Source organism: Lissotriton vulgaris, chromosome 6, assembly GCF_964263255.1.
Source record: "Lissotriton vulgaris chromosome 6, aLisVul1.2, whole genome shotgun sequence".
Classification (NCBI taxonomy): Eukaryota; Metazoa; Chordata; class Amphibia; order Caudata; family Salamandridae; genus Lissotriton; species Lissotriton vulgaris.
Genome location: NC_141694.1, coordinates 1,694,470,060 through 1,694,488,859, shown reverse-complemented (window position 1 = coordinate 1,694,488,859; position 18,800 = coordinate 1,694,470,060). Strand labels below are relative to the sequence as shown.

Sequence of the window (18,800 nt, the reverse complement as noted above, 5' to 3'; positions counted from 1 at the left end):
ATAGGGTGACATTCCAGCTAATTGTACTTTTTTTGTATTACACTAGTAGTGAATGATATATTATTCACTATAGTGTAATAAAAAAGCTAACCGAAAACAAGGAAATTGGAGCCCCCAACCGACCTCCATATGAACGAGCTGCCCCAATGTTACTGGCACTGATTCTGACACCTCTGAGGCCAGGGGTTGCAAAGGCAGTGCCAGGGATCGCAAGGGGCAAGCCCGGGGTCACAGCTGTGATGTCCATGAGTATCTCCTGGCAGATCACTGTTGTACAAACTCGTTTCTAGTTGTGTTAATGCACCCAGCAATGGCGTTTTAGTAGACAGCCCTCTAAGATACCTGTGCCACTCGGGCTCATCCTCCACGGGGGCTGTCTGCTACAGATACTTACTCTCTATAGAACATCTGTTACAGGTATCAATGCTCTTTAGTGGAGTGCAATCCCTGCACTACTCGAAAAGTGGTCTACAGAGTGTGCTCCATGAAAGTGGGACGTCCACTGTTGGCTAGAAAGGGGGAAACATCCTTTACAACGAAACTTTTACAACGCAGTGCTATTACAACGCAGGTTTTACAACGAAAACCATTACAACGCATTGCAATGGGGGGCACTCTAGGATAGGGAATAGATTTAATTTACTATCCAACACCTTCCCTAGTGTCCACGGGGACTGGAGTTGGAATAGTAAATTAAACTATTCACTATCCAGCACCCCAAAGCGCTATGCGTTGTAAAGGTTTGCATTGTAAAACTGGCGTTGTAACAGCATGCTTGGTAAAAGCATGAGTTGTAACGTCATACATCCCTAGAAAGGACCTTCAACTGCAGTCTCCCCTGAACTAGACATGTGCTGAAACATGTACTGTGGAAACTGCTCCACGACTGTGCACTGACAGTGCTTGTCAGTGATGTTTTAGGAGGCTATTGAGGACTGTATGACTCAAAAGGTAGTCCACAACTTTACCCACCACGTTGATGCAAAAGCCGGGGGACCCGGCCTCATACTGAGTTCACACAGTAGCTTCCATTGCATGCATCAGGGAAAAGATGAATGGAACCATCCAGATGCAGCTTTGGGCCAGATGTGTCATAGGGTTTTACCCATTCTGTGTTTATGGGAAAATGTGTTTGTACATATGGCCCTTTGTGCTGACCCACTTCTTTTAAGAACAGTGTGTCAGAGCATTTTTATAAAATTAACAAATTGATGCATCTTTCACAATAATGTACAGAATGTTCCAAAACTGCTGACTTGAATTATAATGTTATTTCCTAACCTTTCCATAAGCATATTTTTCAATGAAATCATAAGTAACATAGGGGCATATGTATCAAAGGATACGTTTGCAATTCTCAAATAGCGATTTTTTGAGAATCGCTATTTGAGAATTGCAAAAAGCTATGTATGTAGGATTTGCAAATCATTTTGCGAACCCTACATATTCCTTAATCGCAATTAAGCTCCCCATTCATTCCTGTGGGCCTGGAGGCCCATAGGAATGAATGGGAAGACATTCTCAATTTGCGATTCTCAATTAGAGAATCGCAAATTGAGAATGCAATTTCAAGGGTGCCAGAGTGTCAAACCCCTGTTGCACCCCTGAAATGTGAATCCGTGCATATGTGGAACAGATACTTGCCCTAAGGGCATGTATGTGCGCTACATGGCACTTTGAAAAATGCAAAACAGTGCATTTTTCAAAGAAATCGCAAATTACCACCAACTTGAAGTTGGTGATAATTTGCGATTTCTTAAAGAGAAATCGCACAACTTGTGAGCTTTTTACATCGCATTTAAGGAATCACAATTTGCGATTCCTTAGATGCTTTCGCAAAATAAGGAATCACAAATTTTGAGATTCCCTATTTTGCGAGGGCCTTTTGGAATGAAACATCCCAAAAGGTTTTTTCACGTTCAAAACAAGAAATGGGCTACATACATATGCCCCAACAATGCTTTCATCGAATTTTGCGAAATGTGTCTACTGACACAAAGACCACTGTTAACAAATATTTAGAAGATATTTTTGTGAGGTAATGAAAAGTTCTCACAAGCAGATGCATTCTTTAGAGAATATGAACTGATATCATACTAAATGCTTGTTTTTTTGTTATATAGATATTTCAAATTCTACATAAACTGTTGTTTAAAGATCTGATATTACAATATCAGAAATGTAGTTTAACGTGGGAAACCCAACTTGGATGAGAAAGCAACCTCCGTGAACCTCAACTTGTTACTACTAAGTTTCCATGAAGACATTGAAAGCTGATTGGCTAAGGGAAGAAAGAAGATGAAACATGTCACAAAAGTTCAGATTGTGAAGTCTATATTAGTGTGTGGTACTTGAGTCAACCCATTATCAGAGCCTCTTTAGTTTGCCATGATTCCATCATTGTCTTGATTCATGTTGCATTGAGACTCCACTGAGTTTCTGGAATCTCTCTTATTTTACCTTTGGTACTGAAGCTTTATACTTTTATTTGACTCTTTCTCGAACTGGAGATTCTTCATTGGTTTCTGACTGACACCTTCCTATTCCCCATTCCTAGAATAGGGATTCTTTCCTTTCTGGAACACGCTTAATATATTTTTTTCAATTATTGATTATATTGATGGAATCAGTTATTGATTATATTGATGAAAATAATGATTGAGATTGTTGAATTTATATACGGACCCTAATATAGATGAGCTAATAAAAGATAATTGATAAAACCTTTAAAACCATATTAAACTCTCATCATTGACTACAGATTAGAATAGACATTGTGATGATGTTGATATTATGACATACAGCTCCTAATTAATTCCCACCTACGTCAAAGATCCACAGACCTATGGCAGAAAAACAGCGGGGATTTTTCCCTGATGGGTTGGTAGAGACTTCTCGATAAACCTATAATTTTAATTTGACTTCCCACTGCTGCAAGTGCATGTTACTGTGCCTACTGCCTGAATTAAGAGTTACATATTTTTTTTTGCAATCTGTCGCATTTTTATAAAGAGATTTTACTGCAACTTGATTTTAGATCTGCATCAGATTTCCGTATTTTGTGGGAATAATATGATTTTGTCAGGATAAAGCAATGTGAAACCGTACTATCCCTACTATTACTCCTCAAACAGCCTTCCTTAAATATAACCTTCAAAACTTCACCATGGCATTTTACCCACATAGGTTGTATATAGGTTTTCTTTTTAAATCCACACAAAAAAGTTTGCACTTGTCAGGATAGTCTTCCAACTGTCACTTTGCAGGAAGGAGTTGTTAGTGCCTTGCCTGATTGCTGAATGATTTCTGTCTCAGTTACATTGAGAACCCAACAGAGAAAGCTCTGAAGCTATGAATACTCCTGAACAGGCCTGAGATGTCCCAGATGTGAACTGATGTTACAGCACCAGCTATTTCGGTTGCTGTTCTTTTATTTAATGTGTTTTATTGATTGACAAAAACTAAGAAATGGATACCTCAGGAACCTCAATCTTCCTGCATGATCCAGTGTTCAGTGGATGGCGGAAGGCACCTGTCATTTGATCTCAGAAAAAGACAAGTTATCATAGATGTCATTGTATTTGTTAAAGAAAAGAATTGTATCAATGCATTCTAGTTTAAAACTGCTCACAAGTGTAGGTACATAGTGTTTGGCCAACTCCCATTCATATTCTCATTGTTTTTGGGGAGTGGTGCAACAAATAAATAGCTTAAAAACAATACTACAAACTCTCTAATCATAGCAATATTACTACTATTAGCATTATTGCTAATAATCACAAAAATAATCTTTTTATGCAGCCATCAACTCCACATGTTTGCAGTTTGTATGCATTGTAAATAACACAATTTTCAAATACTCAATTGCACCCTATTGACTGACCTCCGAAGGATGTCAGGCTAGTTCAGTTTGCAGGAATTCGAACTTTCGACAGATCAGTGCATTTTTTCAGATGTAGGCATTTTCAAAGATATTATACTGATGGATATTAAGTTTCTTTTTGCAGCTACCTTTTGGAAATGTGCCCTTACTTCATGGTCACATGAGATTCTTTGCCTTTTTATTGAACTCTCTTTTTATTGTCTGTAGAACGCTGTGCACTTTACAGATGCTGACCTGGGGTAAAGTGCTTGCACTCTCCTTTTCAAAATGGTGAATTTGGTATGCAGCTGATTGGCACCTTCAATTCGCTTGGACATCTCTAGCATATGGTGCCACCTGTACCCCAGACCTGCAAATACAATGCTAATCGTGGGCTGCAGGACTCATTGCACCACCCACTATAGTAGCACTACTAGTAACATTTGCCAGGCCTAAATCTTCCTTTTAAATACTTGCAAGTCGCCCCAAAGGTAGGCCTTACATGTTCCTTAGGAAGGGATGTACTTTTATTGTTTAAAGTGCCCTGGCATTAAAAACCTTCAAAGTCATTTTTCACTGTTTTTCACTGTGGCAAAGCTGGCTCTTCATGATAGCTGCTCTGCTTCTGTGTTAGTTGTATGAGTACAAGTACAAGTTGTAAGTAGAATTGACATTTTGACCCCAAACACTCGAAGAGGGTGTTTAGTTCCTTACAACAGGGTCTTCATCAGGACCAAAGGAGGAGCAACCTACAGAGTAGGTGGAGTTAATATTAATCATAGCACAAAGTGATTACAGGTTGTGCAACTTCAAGGATATGGCAAGGAAGCTCACCTCAGTAAAATACTGTGCTATTGGTTAACACTGGTTTACACTATTACCTTTTAATAAGTGCTAGATTAGGTTTACAAAACGATAGGATAATGGTTCAGGGATTCATTTTAATAATAATTTAAAATCCAACTAATGGGCAAATTGGATTTTATATTATTATTTTGGAAAGTTTCAATTTTCCTGCCTAAAACTAAATGGCTTTCCTGCCAGTGTCCATTCATCATCTGACCTCTGATAGCTCCCCCTGTTGAGATGTGTATTGTTCCCAAACAGTGAACCAAGGGCCCTGGAAGTGTGGAGGGGGACTACTCCCTTGGCAGGATGTGCTAGGAGATTGTGCCCAGCCCCTTCCTGATTTTCAAAGGATACTTACAGTGTCACTGGCAGTTAAAGCTCACACTTAGGCCTGTCTTCCCTGAGTCTCCCTAGTCAGGATGCAACAAATGCAGTGTGGGTAGAGGAACTGGCCACAACTGGTTTAGGAGGTGGACAAAGGCTTGCCCTCCACCCACAGACTGCCAATGGGCATAAACATAGATCCCCAAGACATCTCCTTAGAATACTCCTGGATCTGTGAAGAGTCAGAAGAAGGACTGCCCTGCTTGCCTTTAACCCAGGACTCCAAGGGTCAGTTGGCTGACCTTTTGTTTGACTAAAAGGGACACAACGTGCTCTTGAGGTCCTTTGCCTATAACTGCCCAGCTGACTGCACCATCTGGACCTGCCTAGGACCCTGTTACTGGCCTATACTAAAGTTAGTCCTAACCCCCAAGTGGTGTCCTTCAAATCCTGGACCCTTAGCTGTTGTTAAAAGTGTACTCCTTCTCTCTTCCTAAACTGCAAGAAGTGGGGATTAGAACCGTTTTACCAACGTTCTGCCTGGAAGGCCTTGGGAGACTGGGAATGCAGCTGTTGATGCCGTTGGTCGGCCTCAGCCTGCTGGTTTTCCCAGCTGAAGGAGGTCTGACATCTAGAAAGGATTGTAAGTCCAAACATATAGGGCTTCAATGGGACCAACACTGAAATTATCCCATCACCTTAAGGCTTTTCTGGGCACAGACTTTGGACTTTGACTGCTCTGAGCTTTCCCGCCTTTGTCGACAACCGCACAGGGAGCCCGATTTCAGCAGCTGACCATTGTTGAGCTCCTCTTCGGATCCAGATTCCCCACACATGTCTCATCAACTATTACATAACAATAGGGAATACACAGTAACCAGCTGGACCTGGACCAATATTAGTATGTACAACAATTTGTCCAACTCACTGATGAACTTTCTTGCGGCGAAACACAAGGTTAAAAGACACCCCACGATTATTAAATTGAACAATGATCAGGTTAACTTGATTATCCTAAAAAGCTTATGTTGTGAATTAATCAATTTATCACACGTTCACAATTTACATTTTTGCTTCAAAGTGACAAGGTGAATAAGGTGCTCAATATAGTGCTCATGGAGGTATGGGAATGTGGTATTACATAAAAAATATTTACAATATATTACAAGGATGAATGGGACCTGACTAACAAAGTATCAAAGCTGACTAAACAACCCAAGTAGTTTGATGCCATGAATGCATGATAGCTGCTCTGCTTCTCGGTTAGTTGTATGAGTCCAGGTCCAAGTTGTAAGTAGAATTGACATTTCGACCCCAAACACTCGAAGAGGGTGATTAGTTCCTTAGGACCAAAGGAGGAGCAACCTACAGAGTAGATGGAGTTAATATTAATCATAGTACAAAGTAATTACAGGGTGTGCAACTTCAAGGATATGGCAAGGAAGTTCACCTCAGTAAAATACTGTTCGGTCAACAGTGAATAATGGATGTATGATGTTACAACGCATACCATTACAACTACCTACCATTACAACGCGACCATTACAACGCATACCATTACAACGCATAGCGCTTAGAGGTGCTGGATAGTGGTAAGTATAATTTACTATTCCAACTCCAGTCCCCGTGGACACTACGGAAGGTGTTGGATAGTAAATTAAACTTATTCCCTATCCTAGAGCGCCCCCAGCGCAATGCGTTGTAATGGTATGCGTTGTAAAAGTTGCGTTGTAATGGTAGGTAGTTGTAAAAGTCGCGTTGTAACAGGTGTATACCGTGAATAATATATGATGGGGCTAACTTACTACCGATAACCGAAATTATGCGACACTGCACATTCAAAAAGAAGAAGGGGGAGGCACATCAGTGCTCGGTAGGTTATCAAGAATATAGGAGTAAGGCGAAGTTGAAGTGAATACTGAATACCATACTCACAGATAGTTTAACAGCACTCAATGAAGAAGAGCCTTGAACTAACACAGGCATATAGGCTTTAATCTGATATATGTGAGCTCCAATTTATTTCATGGCGCAGAATGAATCAGCGTTATTCTGGGGACAAAAATGTGGGGCATTAAGTTTGGTAGATCTATGCATGATCATGTTTAGACAGGAGCTGAGTCTCAGGATTGAATACTCAAAGTATGCGTGTTGTCATGGCACCCAAACTGGATTCATAAACAAGGATTCCCATGATATAATAATCCTATTCACTGTTTCTAGAAAAAAAAGTAAATAGCGGTCATGGTATCTGTTTCTACGCTTCGGGCTGAGAAGCGACCCCGTTTTTGTATTAATAAAGAAGCGCGTAACTGTTCTTTCATATGTACTATACGACTAAATTGTAATTGTCAGCTTGTCAAAATCAACTACCTAATGTCTATCAATCCTGATCACCATGAACTTAACTTCAGTTCCCTTCAACTATTTCTATCATGAATAGGATTAATATATCATGGGAATCCTTGTTTCTGAATCCAGTTTGGGTGCCATGACAACACGCATACTTAGAGTATTAAAGAAGATTATTAAAAATGTAAAATTGAGTGTAGAAAAGAACTTCAGATAGTTCAGTCATAGCTTATCAGTTGCTCTTTTGTTTTAGTGATAGAGGCAAATACTGTTTGGGGCATACTGTATTTTAGTTATGTAGAAAAAACTTTTTGAAAGAGCGCCACAGCGATTACCTGAGGGCCCAAACACCGATAGGTACAGTGTCGTAATTACTCCACAGTTGATGCTAGCCATTACATCTACATATAAATTAATTTTAGACCTTGGACTTGATGGCAATGTCCAAAAACCTCAGAAAACCATCCGCAGAGATGGAAGTAATGTGGAAACCGAGTTATTTTCTCATATACAAACCTAATTCGTATAAAACTTATCTGTAAACATATTTTACCAAATCATTGCCCGGGATCAGAAATGACCTGTTGTGGTAAGCAGTAATCCCATGTGCGTTATCAGGAGAGAATGAAGATGAGGAGTAAGACTTTGCATGATCATCTGTATGGTGAAGGAATCGCTGGCTTGCTAGATTTTCCCTGGCAATATTGATGACCCATACTCTATAAATTCTGTTGTTGTAGTGGAAATCCTTTAAAGGCTGAACCTTGAGTCTGCATGCCTTTTCCCTTGCTCATCTTGTCACTCCACAGATTGACAAGCTTATAAAAACATGATGTACACTTAGGGCTTGATTGCGCGTTCGGAGGACGGGCTATTCCATCACAAACATGACGGATATCCCATCCGCCATATTGCAAGTTCCATTATATTCATTGGATATAATGGAACTCGAAATATGGTGGACGGGATATCCGTCACGTTTGTGATGGAGTAACCCGTCCTCCAAACTCGTAATCAGGCACTTAGTGTTTCTGATTTTCATATGCCTCATGTACAGAGGCTGCTGTTTAGCACCAGCAAATTGCTGCTCCTTTTCCACATACAATCTCTGTACCCAGGCAATCTTTGGGAGAATAGAGTACAGCGGGTGAGTCTGACAGTTTCCCTTCTCTTTTCTGAAATGATCAAGTAACAAAGTCTTATGTAAGCTCACAGTAGATGTAAAAAGGATATGCTATGCACAGGCTTCACTACTTATTCAGCGTATTATAGGAATTGTTGGACCTTATTATAAGACTAATAGAGGGGTTCTAATAAAATATAATGGGTGGTGGTAGTTACTATAAAGTGTGCTTGCCTTGGTGGAAGTCATCATTTGTCAGAATGGATGTGTCATGAGAGCACCTCACTGTGCAAAGAATGTAACATGATTTGCCCCTGTATTGCATTAGTTAAAGAATTTGCTTTGTAGACAAAGGCCTTGTGAGCAGCAGTTGGTGGTTCTGGTGGTTGCAGTGGTGGTGATCTTGTGTCTAAGTGGATGTCTCCTGAGTGCACCTCAAGGTGTTAAGAACGTGACATAGTAGCAGTATGTGAAGAGTATTCGCCTCTGCATGGCATTCTTTTTTGAATAAGTTGTCTAGGCGAAGGCATTGTCTGCAACAGGTGGATGAACATACCCCTGGTCAGGAACACCAAGTGACTGTACCCTACTCCAGTAATGTGGGTGGAGCATTGTTAGTATTGAGATGCTTATGACTACAACCGTTTGGTACATATATTTGTAAAAATATTCAAAAACAGAAACTTTAGTGTTGTAGTGAAAGGAATATCAGTAGCCAAATTGTAAGTTCCATAAGATGGTTTATTACAGGTAAAGAAAGGTGTTCATTGGTTCTTAGCTTAGATTTCAGGATAGCTTCTATGATGAGCTCTGTAGTAAGCTCCACAAGGAGGAGGCTCCCTGCTGCTCAGCCCATGCTCCAACTGACACTAGACTTTGTTTATTTGCAACAATTTGGAAAATAATTTTCATAAATGCTTATTTCTTTGTCTCTAGAAGATACATTGTTGAAAACACTGTATGCAAAACACTGGCAACGGATTACTCATATTTTTCATGACAATTTTCCCTGTTTCCTATATCAAAATCCCTCAAACATGAGCATATTATTTATATCTACAGGTATTAAGTGTGGAACCTTTGAAACAAGAGGATGTACAGGAAAGCTGAACCCAATGCATTTGCTTTTTGGATTTTACCTGATCATGGCGACGATGAACCTTGCTGATGTCTATTTTAATGTTGGTTAATTTTCAGCAAGAGGCTCGAACTTTGGAGTCTGCACCAGAGGGACAAGTGGCCATTTCTGTGGCAAGTGTGAATTCGAGGACAATTCAAGTAAAATGGCAAGCCCCTGACAAACCAAATGGACTCCTAACATATGCAGTGTACCTGACAGGTCTTTTCTACATTGATGAAGGTAAATCTTGAATATCATGCTAATATTAATGTTATAACCTCTAATATGGTTGACCTTATCTCAGACCTCAACCATGTACCAGGTTCTCTCAGACATTGGTGATTCCTGCCTTGCTCTTTCCTACTCTCACACATATTCACTTCTACCACCATGGCCTATCTCATTGATCTTTTCCCACTTTGATGTGTCCCTCATCACTTATCTACTGTTGTACAGCACTCCACTGCTTCGTAGATAGGTTCACGGTGTGTACAACAAATATATATGGGGTAAACTAACGCCGGCTATACATTATAAGCATTACCACTGGAACTATTCAATTGTGCAGCCGCAGCAATTTTCGCATAATTACAGATTATCCCGCATTTGCCACATAATCCATCTTCTGCTACATAGTCTGCAGATGTTAACAAAATAAATGTTGTTTCTAGCTCAAATGGTTCAAATGTTTCTAGAAACTCAGTGATGTGTTGCCACACAGTGGAAGGCCCTTTGCAAAGCAGGACTGGTTACCTCTCTGTTGTTTATTTCTCTATATGTATGCTAAATGGTACTAATAAGGTGCACCCATGCCCAGACAGTGTTAACAATTGCACAGGTATGTAGCGCGCTTAACCTCTTCGCTGCTGATGACGAGCTCAGCTCTTCATCAGCCACGGTGGTCGTGTGCGGATGACGAGCTGAGCTCGTCATGTAACGCAGCTTTTTCAAATTTGCCGCACACAGCGGGAAAAGCCACCGCAGCGATGCGGTTAACAAATGTCCTGATTGATTGATTGAAAATAATGAAGTAATACTATCAGAAAATGTGCTGCATTACGCAGCATAATTTGCCTTTTCTTGCCGCATAATTTACTGCACCCAGCCACATAAATTGGCCCTCCCCTGCCACATTATTCAAGTGGCCCTGATTATAAGGCTATTGCAAAGAATTGAGGCGTTTCATGACCACTTTAAAGAACAAGGTATTTAACTCCTTCACTGCGGCAGCTATTCCGCCGCAGCGCTAGTGGGGAGGGGGGGCCCCGCGGTGCTCCCGTACTCGTGACAGAACCGCTCCATCACGAGCCTCTGGTGGGCTGTGCTTGTGACGGAGCGGTCCCGTCATGGCCCCGCCCGCTTAAGCTGCGCAAGCGCGGCGAACGGGCCGTGACGGAACCGGTTCGTCACAAGTACAACCCACCTGAGGCTGGTGATGGAGCGGTTCCGTCACCAGCATCGAAGGGGTTAAAACTATTTTGTTTTTGAATAGTCAAGGCATAAAGCTTTTTGTACTGTTGTGCAAGAACTATACTGGTTTGTACATTGTGTGGTGCTGTCCTGAAAGAAATATTAAACATATTTATCATTTTGTGGGTTTCAATTTTTTTTTTGATTTCAGTAAATTTTTTATTGAAATTATATATACACGGTGCATTACACTTATATGGGTAGCAATAGATGAGATTCAGAAAAAAGACGCCCCCGGGGGGGGGGGGGGGCACAGAGGTAACAATATCACATAACATAACATTCACTTTGGCATTTCTGACTGGCTGCTTAGTCTTGGCATTGCGTCCTGTTGTTCGTGTCATCTTGTGGGTTACATCTCGGCTCTCTGCCCCGGTTTCCCTGCCCTCCCCGCATCTGCGGTCGGGCTGTTTATACATTCGTGTGGCCAGCGAGATTGTCCCTTTTGCGGCCATTGATTTGTCCACCCCCACAGTGGCAGGAAAAGAGAAAGAGAAGGAGCAAAAGGTGGGAGGTATAGGGAGAGTTTAGTTGGTTGTGGTTCTGGAGGGCATGCGTTACTATTCTAGGCCGGATTATGACTCCTGCAGGAGCTTCGCTCGCTACGATGTTTACGGCGGCTTGTGCGAGGACAGGTAGTTGTCCAGAGAGTGCCACATTTCGCACTTTGTATGTGTTTTCGGTGTGTGGTTGGCCGTTATGGTATCTGCCCCCCTTAGAAAGGTGACCCAGTTGAACCAGGATTTGAAAGAGGCTTTCCCCGTATCTTTTCAGTTGTTCAGTACTGTCTTGACCGCTGCTGTCAATAGTAGGTCAATCAGGTCCTTTTCCTCTCTGGATTTGATTGTTTGGGTCATAAAGCCTGTGGCTAAGCTGTGAAACTCGAGCTGGAGTGGGGTGCCTGTTATGTCGTTAAACTAGACAGCATTGAGCTATACAACTTCCTTAAGGTCAAAGTAGCGATTAGCAAGGCAGACCTCAACAAACAAACACCTTCAATACTGCAGTATGCTACCAACCTAAATAGAACAGGACACCAGGTAGCATACCTCTACAAAGCCCTGTGGGTTTCAATTTTGATTTCTCGAAATGCGTGTCTGTTTGGTCCACCTAATCATCTCCATCATGCGTTTTTGGGAAAATAATGACTTTCATAATATGCCAATTGCCAATGTTTTCGAATATTCCTTAAGCTCTTCATATTTTATCATAGTAGCAACATGGTTTTTTTTATATTATTGACACCAATATTGTTTTTTTTTTTTACATTAGTACACAGATTATTTTAATAGCTGCCTATATTTATTAACATCCCCCTTGTTCCCTTTCATTTATACATTTATTTACGAGTTTCCTCCCTCCTCGCATTTGATATGTTCGAAGTTGAAAATATATTCCACAGATGCAGACAGCTGCCTGCCAATGTACCAGGTCTGAATCTTGTTTACAAAAAAAAAAAAAAGTACATCTAGTAAAACCGAGTTTATATCTGGGTGTGGAGAGGGGTGTGAGTCAAAGGCAAAGCTTCCGGGATTGCTTTCGGTTTGTTGTATAGAATGACTCCCAGTAATGCTGGTCACACAGTATCAAGGGAGTGATTGAATCCTGGTTTCTCTGAAGGGGCGAGGTCAATTGGTAATGGGTGATCCACTGAATAGCTTGAATCCGGACTCTTCCCAACCCATGAACATACATTAGCATACAGGCTGGAAACTTCCTACTTATTGCTTAATTCAGGTTATCGCTGTCTGTCTGGTGCATGAACTGTTACTAGTGCTGGGATGTTAGCTTATATTTTGGACTGCTCACCAGTGAGTTTTATTTTATCAGCATTTTGCTGTCAGGCCTTTGTTGTATTATTTAAAGTGGCATGGCGGCATTTTTTCTACGCCCCTGTTTTCAGTATCTTTTACTTGCCAACAAATAAGCTTGAGGGTGATTTTTGTAATGCATTGAGGATTGGTACTGCCTACTACAAATAGTTACTTTCTGCTTCCTACTTTTACACGTCATGAAGCATCCACTACCTGTGATGATTCGTCCTATTCACTGAGTACTTTCCTAAATGATTTTAAGCAGATGTTGGTTGTAGCTATGGCATCAGATGTCCAGTAAAGAGGTAAAACTGGGAAAAATAGGTACATCTGGGAATGTTGGCCGGGAGTGAGAGTTTAAGTGAGGGATGGTCAGAAAATGTGAGTGAGACGTAGCTCCGTGAGTGGTGGTTAGTACAGTGCGGAGTGACCAGAAAATTGCGTCATTGACTTCACATTGACTTGTTTGAACAGAGAGACATGAGGATGGTTAATTGTATTTATTATTACTTTCCTAAGTGCCACTTGTCCCCCACATTCGTGTGGCCAGCAGGTAATTGGGGAGAACACATACGGAATAATAAGACAGCCGCAGGATTGATAGAAATGTGTTTACTGTATTACTGTGCACATGTCATGATCACTTTCTTTAATCATACATAACTTTCTGTACTTATTGTACATTCAGATTTCATCCTACCTATCCTAAAAGATCTCTACTGTTCAGGGCCTGCCCTAGGGGTGACTTATGTGTATTAAAGAGAAAGGTTTAGGCCTGACAAGAGGTTTAACTTGCCAGGTTGGCATGGCGCTTTAAAACTGCACACACATGCTCTGCAATGGTGGGCCTGAGACATGTTTAAAGATCTCCTTGAGTGCGTGGCACAATCAGTGCTGCAGGTCCACTAGTAGCATTTAGTTTAAAGGCCCTTGGCACAGGGAGTGCACATTACAAGGGACTTAGAAGTAAATTAAATGCTAATTGTGGATAAGCTGATGTTGCCACATTTTAGGGAAAGTGAACAAGCATGTTATCACTGATTAGCAGTGGTAAAGTATGCAAAATCCTAAGGCCAGCAAAAACAATGTCAGCACAAGCAGGTCTGCGGGCAGAAAGTTAGGTGATACCACACCAAGGATGCCAGGTATAACACTGTTGCACTTAGGATGCCAACTTCAACAACAACAAGGTGATGGATGGCATGCTTGAAATAATATCACCCACTGGCAATCCATAATTTTTCGCTTACCATGCCACCTCAGTTTACTCCCAGCCATATGCAAATCAGTCTTGATTCTTCTCCAACGGGAACAGTTCAGCCCAAACTGCCAAGCCAGGACCTCCCTGAACCAGAAAACAAGCAATATAGGATTGGTTTTGCCCCTTATTAGCCAGGTATAGCTTGATTCGAGTAGCACTGTGAGCATGGAACTGCAATAACAGCAAGCTGATGGATGGAACTCTTGATGGAAAGCTTTAGTTAATCTCAGCCACTGGCAATTGCTCTGGGCCACATCCCAATCCATTAATAAAATGTAAACTGCTTATGCAATGTAGCATTGAAATGCTACATTAGGTCAAAGCTCGTGACAGTGAAAAAAAAATGCAACATGCATGCAATAAAACATGCAAGCTCATTTACCATAGGCCTGCACCAGTTCTAAAGCTGTGCCGGTGTTTGCTGGTGCTCAGCACTGGCACTTATTTCTTAACAACTGTGCTTATTTATGACAGGACACCACATGGTGGCTCTGTCTGTCAATTTTTTTTGTAACAAACCAAGGTTCAATAAAAAAAAAAATATTCCAGTTTGCCTAGGCCGTTCGCACTGCCTGGGTAACCAGGTATTTTTACTGGGTGAGATGGAGTTACTGGAATCGTCACATTTATTTGCATATGATGGTTAATATGTATTGATGGTACTGGCATTTGGCAGTGCTCTAAGGGGCTGTGGGTGGTGCAAGCACGCATGAAATATCTTGGGCCCTGGCACCAACTTCTTTACAAAATAAAAACTGGGCTGCATGCAAATCACGATGTCTCATTATTCCGTTTTGTTGCTGTATGTTAATGCTGTGTGTCTATATTTCAGAAATCAAATGCTCAGAAACTTTCCGAATTGTCATAAATATTTTGGCTTTATATTATTTTAACAACTATGAAAAGATACCAATATATTGCTAATTACAAAATCTCACAGATTACAAAAAACACTGAAAAGCACCTAGGGCCAGATGTAGGTAATCCAGACTTACTGATTCTAAAATACCGAATTTTACCGATTCGGTATTTTAGAATCGGTAAATGGTATGTAGATAAAAAATCGGTAAAAAATACCGGTTCGGTAAAATTAGGAATCGGACATTCGGTATTTACCGAATCGGTATTTCCCATTCATTCCAATGGGCCAAAAGGCCCATAGGAATGAATGGGAAATATCGATTCGGTAAATACCGAATCGGTAAATACCGAATCGGAAAGCAAACAAAAGTGAAACTTAAGAAGGCAGCCAATCAGGTGCTACCACCCTCCCCCTCCCTACCAGGAAGTGGCTACGCAGGCAGCTGCAACTAATTAGAAGGTTCTGGAGAGGCAGTTGGAGCAGAGAGTCCCTGAGCAGCAGAAAGAGTTTCGTGCACATTTAAAACTGAAAAATGGCAAGCAGCAAAGACAAAGAGCAGCCAGAGAGGAGGAGGAAACTGAAATTCAGCAGCATGGAGCTGCAGGTCCTTGTTGAGGAGGTGTTGAAGGTGCACCAAAAACTGTTTGGCAGGCAGTACCTCACTGTGGCAGAATCTGCCAAAAGGAAACTCAGGCTGGACATACTTGACAAAGTGAATGCAGTTGGAGTGACTACCAGAGACACAGAGGACCTGAAAAAGAGATTCTATGACCTCAGGAGCCAAACAAAAAAAATTGTCTGAACACCACAAGCAGGCAAACAAAACTGGTGGAGGCAGGAACCCAGCAACCCCCTTACTGACCTGGAGGAGATGGTGGCCTCAACCATAGAACCTGACAGAGTCTGCGGACTGGGAGAAGTAGACAGCTCAGCCAGATCTGCAAGCAGAAAAGGTGAGACGCATGCACAGCATTCCCCCCATACCATCATCCTTACCTTTACCCTTTATGGCCAAGTGAACCCCAGTCCAGTACTGCTAGCACTATACAGGAGCAATGCATCATGGGACGTGTAGTCAGGAAATGTAAGACCATGACATACAGCACAGCTACCAGCAAGTTAGGGAAATGATTGCAGGCAGAATTAAGCTAAAGTGAAAAATATTTAATTGTAGTGACTGTGAGACAGTAGCGCTTAGCTAATGTACGCTCATATGTCCACAAGTGTGACATCTCGCAGGCGTTCCCAGGAGACTGAAGGCATGGCACCAGAGAGGGATGAGAGTCAGGAGCCAGGTCCAAGTGCACAGAACTTATCACAGGACACAGGTGCACCAAGTAGCCATCCTCCTTCACAAGACACAGAAATTGCTCAAGAGTTGCAGCGTCCCCAGAAAGATCACAATCCCCTCTGTTGCTGTCATCCCCAGAAATGCCAGCATCACCGCAAGAAACAACACCTGCATCACAACCAAGCAGGAGGCATGTTGTGGCCCCACTATTAGAAATGGAGTCATCATCATCCTTGCCTGTGGATGGTAGCTCTGCCACACTGCAGTCCAGTGCAGAGGTGGGCCATACTGGTGCAAGACGCCGCAGAGTCCTAGAAAGTAGTGCAGCTGCACATGTGGAGGGTTCAAGTGTGTTCCGTGGCCTGGAGGGGAGCATGGTAAAAATCCAGAGGATGCAGGGAAAAGCAATCATGTCTTGCCAACGCCAAATGAGGAACCTGAACAACAACATGGGGGACTAGGAAAGGGCATCAGGGAACTAGTAGATGTCAACAAAGAGATGGCTGCAGGGATGCGTGAAATGTCACAATCGGTGCAGCTACTGTGACCAATCAATCAATCAATCAAGGCATTTATAGAGCGCGCTACTTACCCAGAGGGTCTCAAGGCGCTTGGGGAAGGGGGTGGGGTGCCGCTACTGCTCGTACAGCCAGGTCTTGAGCTTCTTCCTGAAGGAGAGGTGGTCTTGGGTCAGGCGGAGGTCGGTAGGGAGGGTGTTCCAGGTCTTGGCGGCCAGGTAGGAGAAGGACCTTCCTCCTGTTGTTGCTCTTCGGATGCGGGGGACGGCGGCGAGGGCGTGGTTGGTCGATCGGAGGTGGCGTTTGGGAGCGTAGAAGTTGAGGCGGTTGTTGAGGTAGCTCGGGCCTTGGTTGTGTAGGGCTTTGTGTGCGTGGGTGAGGAGACGGAAGGTGATTCTCTTGTTGACGGGGAGCCAGTGCAGGTCTCTCAGGTGTCCGGAGATGTGGCTGCGTCGGGGGATGTCGAGGATGAGTCTGGCTGAGGCGTTCTGGATCCGCTGGAGTCTCTTCTGGAGCTTGGCGGTGGTTCCGGCGTAGAGGGTGTTGCCGTAGTCTAGTCGGCTGGTGACGAGGGCCTGGGTGACCGTCTTCCTGGTCTCGGTGGGGATCCACCGGAAGATCTTCCGTAGCATGCGCAGGATGTTGAAACAGGACGCGGAGATGGCGTTGACTTGTCTGGTCATGGAGAGGGAGGAGTCCAGGATGAAGCCCAGGTTGCGTGCGTGGTCTGTCGGTTTGGGTGCGGTGCCCAGGGCGGGGGGCCACCAGGAGTCGTCCCAGGCGGAGGGCAAGGAGCCAAGGATGAGGACTTCCGTCTTGTCTGAGTTCAGTTTCAGGCGGCTGGTCGTCATCCACTCGGCTACGTCTTTCATCCCTTCGTGGAGGTTGGTTCTGGCGGCGGCGGGGTCGTTGGTCAGGGAGAGGATCAGCTGGGTGTCGTCGGCGTAGGAGATGATGTTGAGGTTGTGCTGGCGTGCGATGGCCGCAAGGGGGCTCATGTAGACGTTGAAGAGGGTGGGGCTGAGCGAGGAGCCCTGAGGAACGCCACAGATGACTTCCGTGGCTGCAGATCTGTACGGTGGTAGGCGGACTCTCTGTGTCCTTCCAGCGAGGAAGGAGATGATCCATTCCAGTGCCTTCTCCTGGATTCCGATGTTGCTAAGGCGCTGCACTAGGGTGCGGTGGCAAACAGTGTCGAACGCCGCGGAGAGGTCAAGGAGGATGAGGGCCGCTGTTTCACCGTTGTCCAGCAGGGCTTGGATGTCATCGGTGGCAGCGATGAGGGCGGTCTCGGTGCTGTGGTTGGCTCGGAAGCCAGACTGTGAGGGGTCGAGGGATCCATTCGTCTCGAGGAAGGCGGCCAGCTGCTTGTTGACGGTCTTCTCGATGACTTTGGCTGGAAACGGGAGGAGCGAGATGGGGCGGTAATTCTTGAGTTCGGTGGGGTCCGCTGTTGGTTTCTTTAGTAGAGCGCTGAGTTTGGCGTGCTTCCAGCTCTCAGGGAAGGTGGCGGTGTCGAAGGAGGTGTTGATGATGTCCCGCAGGTGGGGTGCGATGACAGCGTCGGCTAAGTATGGGCGGAAAATCCGTTACGCTCGCGGATTTTGCGGATTTTCGGTAAATTCGCAATCCGCGAACTCCCGCGAATTTACCGAGAATTCGCAAATCCGCGAGCGGCGGATTTTTCCGGGGGCAAAAGTTGAAGCCTGCCTGTTGTAACTATTTTAGGATGGCGCCGGCAAGCTGCCAGCGCCATCCTAAAATAGTTACTAAGTTAGCTTCAACAGGAAGCTCTAATAGATAAAATAAAGCAGGTGCTCGATTTTATCTATTAGAGCTTCCTGTTGAAGCTAATTTAGTAACTATTTTAGGATGGCGCTGGCAGCTTGCCGGCGCCATCCTAAAATATTTACCATGCCCTTCCTGTGACTTCTTCACAATCTACCGTGGAAAA

The 18,800-nt window shown here is 43.4% G+C and overlaps 1 protein-coding gene across 1 annotated transcript in view; it reads left to right on the top strand.

Moving 5' to 3' along the window:
• Positions 1 to 18,800, top strand: part of USH2A (usherin) — a 2,319,650-nt gene that overhangs the window by 854,494 nt on the left and 1,446,356 nt on the right. The window contains exon 24 of the mRNA XM_086925936.1: positions 9,712 to 9,870. Coding sequence (XP_086782062.1) covers positions 9,712 to 9,870 — 159 coding nt within the window. The remainder of the gene's footprint in view (positions 1 to 9,711; positions 9,871 to 18,800) is intronic.